The 10,627-nt window shown below is 45.9% G+C and overlaps 1 protein-coding gene across 4 annotated transcripts in view; it reads left to right on the top strand.

The window, feature by feature from the left end:
* gigyf1a (GRB10 interacting GYF protein 1a) overlaps positions 1-10,587 on the top strand; it is a 15,794-nt gene extending 5,207 nt beyond the window's left edge. Inside the window, exons 4-25 of one of the 4 annotated variants that reach the window (XM_031851195.1) lie at positions 211-340; positions 622-717; positions 896-1,013; positions 2,049-2,157; positions 2,573-2,781; positions 3,552-3,787; positions 3,972-4,098; positions 4,364-4,555; positions 4,731-4,885; positions 5,090-5,255; positions 5,440-5,741; positions 6,306-6,400; positions 6,500-6,600; positions 6,687-6,760; positions 7,009-7,146; positions 7,362-7,577; positions 7,675-7,895; positions 8,033-8,190; positions 8,372-8,535; positions 8,861-8,905; positions 9,392-9,536; positions 10,268-10,587. In XM_031851195.1, the coding sequence (XP_031707055.1) occupies positions 211-340; positions 622-717; positions 896-1,013; positions 2,049-2,157; positions 2,573-2,781; positions 3,552-3,787; positions 3,972-4,098; positions 4,364-4,555; positions 4,731-4,885; positions 5,090-5,255; positions 5,440-5,741; positions 6,306-6,400; positions 6,500-6,600; positions 6,687-6,760; positions 7,009-7,146; positions 7,362-7,577; positions 7,675-7,895; positions 8,033-8,190; positions 8,372-8,535; positions 8,861-8,905; positions 9,392-9,536; positions 10,268-10,335 (3,265 nt within the window). In that variant the 3' untranslated portion in view covers positions 10,336-10,587. Of the gene's footprint in view, positions 1-210; positions 341-621; positions 718-895; positions 1,014-2,048; positions 2,158-2,572; positions 2,782-3,512; positions 3,788-3,971; positions 4,099-4,363; positions 4,556-4,730; positions 4,886-5,089; positions 5,256-5,439; positions 5,742-6,305; positions 6,401-6,499; positions 6,601-6,686; positions 6,761-7,008; positions 7,147-7,361; positions 7,578-7,674; positions 7,896-8,032; positions 8,191-8,371; positions 8,536-8,860; positions 8,906-9,391; positions 9,537-10,267 lie in introns of all 4 variants that reach the window. The other 3 variants (XM_031851194.1, XM_031851193.1, XM_031851196.1) reach the window with 3 other exon arrangements.
* Positions 10,588-10,627: the final 40 nt, after the last annotated feature.

The raw sequence follows: 10,627 nt of genomic DNA, 5'->3' as shown, positions 1-10,627 counted from the left end.
CCCCCCCCCCCCCCCCAACATCTCTTGAGAGTTCCATGTGGGTCTGTGAGTCAATGACCTGTTTTGTCAAGGCACGTCAATGGAGCCATTGTTAAACAGCGGGCCTTGGAATCTGGGCTGCTCGCAATAGCTTTTTTTAAATGAAATCTTGAGATTGGAAAGCTAATATGTCATCTGTGTTGAGCCAAGACATTTTCCTTCCTCACGCAGGCTCCGTGCACTGTCCAGTGGGGGGAGTGTGACTTCCCCCCCTCCTTCCCCCGCCATGCCAAAGTACAAGCTGGCCGAGTACCGCTACGGCCGAGAAGAGATGTTAGCACTTTATATCAAAGACAACAAGGTTGGTGGCAAAACTCTGCAACGTTTCTCTCAGGACTGTATGAATCCCAGAATGGCAAGAATCATCTTTAATGTTTAGCAATGTTGAGGGAGTCATTGGTGTCAAAAGTGATTATGCACGTTCTCAACACAAGCATGCATATTGCTTTTAAACCTCCACTGACTTCCCTATCCTCAAAAATCAAGACCTGTTTGGAGGTCAGTTGCTTTTAGAAGTCATGAACAAAAAATGGTATTACGATTTTTTCATCTAAGTGCCTGTTGTTGTTGTTGTTGTTTTAGGTCCCAGAGGACATGCAGGATAAGGAGTTTGCTGCTATTCTGCAAGATGAGCCCATGCAGCCACTGGCACTGGTGCCACTCACTGAGGAGGAGCAGGTCAGTCACAAACACACAGATACCTGCAAATGTCGAGCCGTTTCTGCTTGCCATGTGATATGTCGTAGCGATACGATCTCCGTTTTAGAAAGCGAGCTGTTCTGTTGGTTAACAAATATGGCTCTGAGCTCACATTCCTCACATTCCTCCCTTTGCTCTTTCCATTCTCTCTCTGCAGAGGAACTTCTCCATGTCTGTGAACAGCGTGGCTGTGCTGAGGCTCATGGGAAAAGGGGTGGGCGGGGCCGCCCCAGCTGGAGTGGTCCGAGGACGAGGGGCCACACGAGGCGGTCGAGGTAAAAATCTTCCCAGACACCCATTAGAAGAGAAACTGCAACAAATATAGAACAGCATTGATTCGGCCGAAGTACACTCGTCATAAATCCACAACCACTTATGCTAAAACTCACACGAGTCCAACAGCAACAGAAATGCTGCCCAAAACCCTTGGCTGGAACTACAATGGCTGTTATCCAGGCAAAGTAACAGTTTATTCAAGCCAACCACTGAAGTGTTTATTTCCCCCTTTTCTTCCACCATCTTGATGCAGCACACTTCCTCTCGGCCTGTCTGCGTAGTCGTCCTTTTGTCCAGCCACACCTGTCTAAAACGGCTGGGGCTTATGAACTCACCTTGTGACTCACACAGCACTCGGCGCACATGAATGGCCAATGTAAACACCAGCCGTCCGGTGCAGGAAAGCCAAGGAAACAGCTTGGAAGAGCGATGCTGTGTGGTTTTCATGATTCGTGTGCATGTGCTGGTGTTTGTTTCTGTCTGCACCTTGAAGCTTTATCGGTACAAGACATTTATGTTGATTTAACGTGTTTGTTGAATTGTTGGGAAAAAAATTTTAAATGTTAGGCTGATAAGAAACAGAAAAGAAAGGAGAGAGCAAATTTGACTGATTAGATTAGATATATATACTTTATTCATCATCTGTGGCAGCGGCAAACGAAGTTACACAATAAAATAATAATATTAAGTTTGGAAAATGCACAATATATACAATATAATAAAATAACAGGGCAGGACCTATTCAATTTAAGAAAATAAAGGAATAAAATGCACTGTATATACACTAAATAGAATGGTATTAAATTAACTAAGTAGGAAAAAATTAACTGAACAGTAATGCACTGATCCTCAACAGCAGCAACAACAGTGTAGCAGTGTTATAGTCTTGTGTATGATTTGGCCAGAGGTGATATATGATGTATTATACTGCAGGCAATGAGTGACAAAATCCAGACTGTCTGATCACAAGTTCTCTATTCAGATGATGATGATATTAAATATAAACGCCTTCTTCTCCGTGTGTATATAATCAGGACGAGGTCGTGGTGAAGGTGGATTCTACCAAAGAAGTATTGAAGAGCCGGAGGTGGGTTTCGGACGCAGCGTCCGAGAGATACACCGCAGCCAGAGCTGGGATGACCGGTAAGAAAGGCCGGGCGCACACGACCTAAAGGTCAAATACATCATGGCTTGGGTTCTCCATGGCGTAGTAACGGCATATATCTTAACTGCTGAGAGAAGCTGTCATCCAGCGTCATGTACTCAACTATCCTCTTTGCTATTTTTGTAGATTTTTGCTTTTTGTGGGATGATTTTTCACTTTTGTAGACATCTCCTTGTATCTGCTGAGGCTGAACTAAAGTATCTGTATATCGTATATCTTAGCCAGTTTATCGTTTAGGCCAGTTAAAGTGTGTGAATCGGTATCAGTAGTGATGAGATGCAAGTTTTGGCTCGACATATTCCTCTCAGATAAAAAAACGACTTCATGTTTTTAGGCTTGTATTCCTCTCTTTGTCACTCAACTGATTCCTCTCTATTTCCCTCCTGTCCTCAGGGGCGAGCGTCGATTTGAGAAGCCGCTGCGGCGAGAGGTGGGACGTCCCGGCTTTGAAGAGGCCGTAGGTCCCGTGGTTCCGGGGAGGAAGGAGTACACAAGGGCTGACAGCGATAACTGGCGCATCCTCCGGGAGGAGCAGGAGCAGCAGGAGGAGGAGGGGGCGGAGCCGGGCACCAACTGGAGACTTACTGGACTCCGCAGGGATGGTAAGAGAAATACAAACTTTTATTTATTCATTGTCAGGTGGCTTAACAATCCATATGTTGGTTACATGGCCACTTTGTATTGAACAGCTTTAAACCACACTAGACCAATGACCTTTTTTTGAACAAATCATGTATTCCTGTATTCAGGCCTCATTTCAACTGCTCTTAAGTCTGTGTAAACTATCAACAATTCTAAATGTTAAAATCCTTTTGCTTTGTTATCGTCGCCTATAGTGTTTTTTTCTTCATAAAAATTCAAATGATAAGGAAATAAAGATTTCAATCTGTGTAATAACCCAATGTGTTACCTTTTGGTTTAAGTTGTGAAAGCTGATGAGATTAATGTCCCGGGTAGACGAAAATTTGATTTATGTTACTCCTCACTGCCATCAGATCCAAGTTAACAATGTGTGCATCAGATTTCCCTTAAATAGTAGCTATAGTGACATCTGGTGGCAGTAAAAGTGTAATCCTAAATGACACAATCCAGTTTTAGCTGAAACAGAGCTGCACTTTGAAGCCTCCACAGTTTCTGAGGACAGTCGATTTAATAGACCTTTTTCTAAAACTCTTCCTCTAAACAGGAAGTGAGATATAAGATCCCAAGACATAACCACATGATTGTCCAAGCAACTGCTGTCACTTGGCAATGTGTTTCTCTGGCAACCTTGAATCTGTACCTTTTTCAATGTTTGTAGCAGAAACTTACCTCTTTATATTTTTGACTCCAGTCCAGTCTGACACTGATGGCGGCCCATTCCTTTTGGCAGATGGTGGTCCTCGCTCAGCAGGCTGGCGGGACCATACCGGTCCAGGTGAGAGTCGTCGGAGGAAGTTTGATTTTGATTTCCGGGACTCGGATGGCCACGGTGGTGGTGGTGGCCGCCGGCGTGCAGGCAGTGAGGGACTGGAGGACGGCAGGGACGGCCTGCCCGAGTGGTGTACAGACGATGAGGACGGGGAGATGGGCACGTTTGACTCCTCTGGAGCTTTCATGACTATGAAGGTCGGTTTTTTATTTGTTTTCAGCCCCTGGTATTATAAACATATGCACAATTGGGTTTTATACAAAAACAGTGTTTAGAAAACAGGCACATCTTGTATTTCAGACGGTATATCTCTTATACAGTGATCCCCACTTTTTGTTACACTCCTTCATTGCCACTGTTTCTCCTGGACTTTTCTGTCAGAAGGGGGGGAAGGATACAATCCTGGAGGAGGAGTTTGACTTTAAGGGCATTGAGGAGGAGGAGGAGGAGGAGGAGGAGCACTTCGCTGACATGGAGAGGAACAGTGCTGAAGGAGATAAAGACAAAGGTGAGGAAAGAATTCTCTTTATTTGATGATTTTTAAAACGTTTTTTGAATATGTGTTATTATTGTTTCACTGACCAAAGGAGTTAAATGCAAAATTTAAATGTTAATGAAACTTGATGAAATGGACGACTGGATGATTCTTCTGCATCCTAAATGTGCAAAACACCTAATTGTCTGAACTTTGTTTAGTTGATCACAGGCCCAGGAGGAATTCATTATTCATGATTGTGGCATCTTACTTCCTTTCCTCCACTCTTGCCTAACAGAGAGTAAAGAAGCTGGCTCAGCTGTCGGGGATTGCGAGACAAAGCGGGCATCTCCCTCCTCGTCTCCTCCCGCTCTCCAACACTGTTCCCCTCCATGCCTGGAGCCTCGGCCCAGCAACACTGGCCCAATGGTGGACATCCTTCAGATGAACAACAGCTACTCCGTCAAGGCCAGCAGCATGTCCAGTGAAGGTACGCCTTATTGCAACAACATAAAGATATATTTAGCCATGTTGATATTTTGGTTTGATACACAATATGTTTCGCCCCAGTCATTTAATATCTTGTTTACTGCTGCATCAGATGCAGAGCCAGTAGGTGGCTCTACCCCCCCACATCCTAACGCTTCTTCTTGTTTTTGTTTCAGACATGGCCACGGTAATGGGCTCCAAGGTCCAGCTGAGCCTCGGCGCCCCGACCTCCTCCAGTTTGCCTCCCCCACCCCCTTGCTCTGCGGCTCCTTTTCTCCCTCCACCTGGCGGAGACATGGAGGACGATGAGGGCATGAAGCACCTGCAGCAGGTAGGAACAACAGAAGGCACATTTCAAGACCATGTCTCAAGCGCAGTTAACGCTAATCAATTAGATTATTGTGCTGCAGAATATTCAAGAGTCATGTATGTAGAATCATCAATAAATGTAATCTATGAAATGTACCCATATTCATTCTGTTCAAAAAGGTCAATGTGTGTGTGTGTGTGTGTGTGTGCGTGTGCGCGCGCATAGGAGGCGGAAAAGATGGTGGCATCACTGCAGGACACTTCTTTGGAGGAGGAGTGTTTCACCCAGGCTCTGCAGCAGCAGGAGAGCAGGAACACAGCAGCCGCTCTGCCGCTGTCACATGAGGCTGCCATGAAGTGGTTCTACAAGGACCCCCAGGGAGAGATCCAGGGTACACTCGCACACCGTGGCATGCATAGTTACTTGCACACTCGTACAGCCAAGCGTGGCATGTTGATGCATTAATATTGATATTGTCTGAACTAATTGAAAGGAGGTACACAAAGTCGGTGACATGGCGACAGGGTTTGCTTTGTAAGCTCATCTCTCTCTGTCTCTGTCCGACCCGCTACCAGGTCCCTTCACCACCGTGGAGATGTGCGAGTGGTTCCAGGCCGGCTACTTCACCATGACCCTGCTCGTGAAGCGGGGCTGCGACGAGGGCTTCCAGCCCCTGGGCGACGTCATCAAGATGTGGGGCCGCGTGCCCTTCGCCCCGGGGCCCTCCCCGCCGCCCCTGCTGGTGAGACAGCCACCACCGACGCAGCGCTCACAGTCCACCCGGGGTTCCGCCGGGACTGTGAGTCAGAGCTCAGCCAACGTGGACGATGGGGAGGGGAGGATGCAGAGGAGAGGGAAGATTGATAGACAGGTTACGGTAAAACACCCAATGATTCCTTCAAATTCCGTTTTAACTTGAGAGAGATTTGTGAAATTGCCCCCACGTGATTCTAAGACTTGTCATTGTATCTGTGTTACAGCCAATACCTTCATTCCCTTCTGTAGGAAGTGGGAAAAGGATATGCATATTCAAACCACAGTCGTATAACCACATTATGCAGTGGCCTGCAGTAAAATCCTTGTTTGCATGTATGCTTCAAATGAATAGAGCAGCACAGGGCGGCCTCCATACCTGCATTTAGTGCTGTAATATAACACTACAGATATTGTCACATGTTTTCCTGATTACCTATGAATGTGGCACAGTTGATCAGATGTTTGTGCATATTTGACTGCATGTTACTTTTTTTAAATCATATTTAAGATATGCACAAAATCTGTATTGTGAAGACGCTCAGACTAGTTTATAAAGCACAGACTGTGGTTGTAGTTAATGGACAATTCCCCACAAGCAATCCTCTCTTAGCCGTATCCCACTTTATATGGGTATTTGTGTTTTGGTGTCTTGAGTTTTATTGACTGGTCATTGTCATTTTTTCAGGGAGACCAGGACCGCCTGAAAAAGCAACAGGAGCTGGCAGCAGCAGCTCTTTATCAGCAGCTCCAACAGCAGCAGCTATTCCAGCTCATTAATAGGTAGGACTACAGGGGGGGTACATTTTGGTTGGGTCCCAGTTTCTGTAATTATAATTTTGCCTTTTCTTTCAGTGTTAAACGTTGCTTTGTTTGCTCCAGGTGCAGTGAGCAGGGTATGATGCCGTCGATGAACAGGTCGATGTCAGTGCCAGATACAGGGTCCATGTGGGACATGCATACCTCAGCTTCGCAGCCATCCGGTACGTTCCAGACTGCGACCTGGTTGTGAACCACAACACACGTACCCAAGTTTTGCTAAATTAATCCAATTTTATTTCCATGTTAGGCGGTGAAGCCAGTCTTTGGGACATAACAATGAATCCTTCTACTCAGGGTCCAACTCTCGAACAGCTTCAGAAGGTGGGTTCATCTGTGAGATGTTCAGCCAGACAACGTTTTTTGTGTTCTATGTTTTGCGTGGCCAGTCATCAGTTGTATCTCATTGTCTTCACTTTCAAGAGTTAAAAACTCTCAATTGAATGTTTTTTTTTATTGCTTGCTGGCACAGTAACTGCATTCAAAATAGATTGTGTCAGACGCAAAACCAGAATGCAGCTTTTGTTGCGTATTTTAATCTGTGCCTTTTACTCCTGATGTTCTCCCTTCAGCTCCAGCAGGAGAGGCGAGATGCTGAACTCAGGGCAAAGCGTGAAGAGGAGGAGCAGCGTAAGAGGAGGGAGGAGAAGAGGAGGTTACAGGAGGAGCAGAAGAGGAGGGAGGAGGAGGAGCTCTTCAGACGCAAGCAGGTGAGTTGAAGGACTACAAATATTCAGACTGTTATTTCTGATTTTGTATAATCAAAATTGAGATGTCTTTTTTTTTTTTTTTGATGCAAAAAATGTTTAACCTTTTATGTTATAGGAATATTAAATGCAATAAGAATGGCTGAGGCTTTAAGTGCTGTTGGTGGAGTTATACATTTCCTCTTTAAAGTGTTTTCCTCCTTGATATCTTCCTGCAGTGTCGTCAGCAGCAGGAACTGATCATGAAGTTGCTCCAGCAGACCCCCCAGCAGCAGGGTTCTGGGGCAAGTGGCTCAGGCTGGAGCGGGTCTCCCTCCTCTGGGCTATCCAAGTCCGGGAAGCCCCCGGCTCTGGCTCTGCTGGAAATGCAGCAGGAGGCAGAGAGGCTGCTGAAGCTGCAGCAGCAACAGAGAGCACAGCAGCAGAGAGACCGCGTGAGTAAATTCAATGTTTCAAGCAGAAAGTCCATTTCAGGTAATGAAAATAGAAAATTACATTTTACTCATCTCAATGATTTCTCTATCTTTCCAGCACTCCGGCATGTCGATGGGGAGCTCCTCCATGGGATCGCAGTGGGCGGATGGAGTTGGCATGTGGGGTGGGCCTGGAGGTATGGAGGGTAAGAGTGGCAGTGTGAGCTCTTCGGGCAGCATGGGCATGTGGGACGAGGCTGTGAAGAACCAGTCCGGCCTCCGTGGCAACAGCAACAACAACATGGGCTTGAAGAACAGCCGCAGCAGCCCTTCACTCAGGTACACAGACCAGATCGAATACACACTGCTAAAAACACTGTGCACTTTGTCACGCCTACCGTGGCAGATGGTACTGCGTTTTGTGTGTTTTTCATGCGAACGTCGTTAAGATGCACTGAACCCCATGTCCTCTGCAGTGAGCAGTACATGATGCGTCGAAAGCGGACAGAGGAGGAGGAGAAGCTGCTGAAGCTGCTGCAGGGCATGAAGCCTCAGGACGGCTTCACTACCTGGTGTGAACAGATGCTGCACGCTCTCAACACCTCTGCCAACAACTCTTCCTCTTCTCTGGATGGTAGGCTTTCATGTAGTTAGCAATGTCAAGGGTGAGGACAATTCCCCCTAAACTTAGATAGGTGATTGCTATGTGCACACAACTCATTTTAGTATTTATGGACCAAAAAGGACTTCTCAGTAAACCGATTTCAACACATTTTCAGCATTGCTAATCACTTCATCTGTATGTCTTTATTAAGTTGCCACAATTGTGGCATACCTGAAGGAGGTGGAGTCTCCCTATGCAGTACTGGACTTCATCCGGTCCTACCTAGGGGACACAGTGGAAGCCAAAGAGTTCGCCAAACAGTTTCTGGAGCGACGTGCCAAACAGAAAGCCAACCAACAGAGACAGCAGCAGCAGGTAAAATGAGAACTGCATATGTCAAAAAACATAACCTGTTGGCTAAGTTCTCATTTGCTGCCCAGACATACAAATGATATCAATGCAAAATATCTTTAACAAGGATGTGCTGAATACCTGGTACATTTTGAGTGACAAATCTGGGACATGGTTCCTGTTGTACTGGCTATCAGGAAAAGAGCATGTGCATAATTGTGAATGTTTTAATATGAAGGTGAGGTTTAAAACTACCAATAACAGGCTACGTGAAATAAAATAGAGGAGCCTTTGACGTGTGCTATTTAAATTTATAAATCATTCCTCTTCCCCTCTTTATGAATCCCAGTTATCAAAGGAAGTGGCTGGATTGAACATGAACTTCCCTCTGCAGGTAAATGCAGATATGCTTTTGTACTGTACATACAATCACTGATGGAGCTGAGTTCTTGTGATTGTGTCTTTTTATGTCTCCCGCTGCTATTTGACAATTGTCAACTGGTTGATGAATATCAAAACCTGGGCCGACAACCTTAAATGTGTAAACGCAAAGTCCGCATTTTGGACGTCATTCATGGGAAAACAAAGTCCTTCAAAGAAAACTGGGAGAACTCTCAGTATGCACACATGCCAACAAGACAACGTCACTGTCTTAAGTGCAAGACTCCATTTACAGTCAGCGGTAAACATAAAAGCAATAGCAGTCACTGAAGGCTACGACAAGAAAGGGCATTTATTTCCTCACGAAGGGATTGAAAATATGGTACAAATGGATTCTCATAGCTTTAAAAAAAAAAAAAAAACACTTTGTGGGGCCGTTGAGAATGTCCTGACTAGCATTTGTACGATTGTCTTTATTTTTCTTTTCTTTTGTTTTTAGGACTCGATGCGAGGAATGAATCCAAGCACCCTGCAGTCCATGTTTCAAGCCAACCACATGAGCAAGGCTGGCCTCTATGACAACCAGGGGGGGAAGATGAAGAAGAAACAGCCCATGATGCTGCACTCTGACCCCAGCATCTTAGGTATGTGACCTCACCAGCATTTTATATTGCTTCCTTTTGACTTCAGTCCTCTGGAAATGGTCAGAATCTAGACATAGCTAGCTTTGAATCTCAATTAGCATTGTGAATTAAACAAAACACGACCTCAATAGAGTCTAACAAAAGCGACCAAGGAGACTCTCTGCAGAGAGTACTGCATCTTCTTGATGACCTGTTTGCACCCACTCCAGGTGGTGAGTAGGGCGTGCTCGTAGGGTAGGCTTATGCCTGAGCTTTATTTATGTCCCCATGAGCTGCTTGGAGCGTAAACCCGGGGATGGGATACGGCTCGCTGTTGGTAGACGTAAACCGGTGGCCAAAACAAATGTGCTATCGCTAAAAATGGATCGTGTCATCTATATAGTTTCAGCCGTCTTATTCTGTAGAGGGAAAAGAGATTGTACTGATTAAAACATTGAAGTCGGTACACTCATTTTGAACCTATGCACGTTACCTCATGGGCTTGGATGTGACCACTATCTACGTTTGATTATTAATCAACATAAATTTAACTTATGGTTTGCAATGAGTTTGCTTCTTCTTACATTTAAAATTAAGGGTTAACCTTTTCTAGAGCAGAGGTTTCTTCTTGTCACATTATTTCTGGCTTGCATCTTTGTTACCCCCTTGCCAGCCTTCTAACTCCCCCATGTCCCGTCCTCTGATCTTACTCTGCTCTCTCTGTCTCCCCCCCCCCACCACCACCCCTGCAGGGTACTCATTCCACAACGCGGGCGAGTGTCTGAGCCTGAATGAGATGGAGATGGTGGAGGATTACTGATGTGACGCAGCGCAGCAGCAATAGCTACCTGAGGCCTTCTGTCTTTTAATCAGACAAACCTGATGACGAATGTGCACTGCTGGGGGAACCATGGGGGGGGAGGGGTGGGGGATAGGAAGGGAGCGAGCGTGAGGGGAGGTGGAGGCGCCTGGATCTGCGCCTCCCACTCTTTCCTTCCCTCTGGCAAGAAAGAAAAAAAAAAAAGGGCTCCCTGCTGCACCAGTTGATCACTTGAGCGGGGGGGGGGGGGGGGGGGGGGGGGTGATGTTAAAAAGGAAGATGGGTATCCTCT

The sequence above is a fragment of the Anarrhichthys ocellatus genome, unplaced genomic scaffold (assembly GCF_004355925.1).
Source record: "Anarrhichthys ocellatus isolate YVR2014 unplaced genomic scaffold, GSC_Weel_1.0 scaffold11, whole genome shotgun sequence".
NCBI lineage: Eukaryota > Metazoa > Chordata > Actinopteri > Perciformes > Anarhichadidae > Anarrhichthys > Anarrhichthys ocellatus.
The sequence above is the reverse complement of the archived record's forward strand: the minus strand, read 5'-3'. Positions and strand labels throughout refer to the sequence as shown.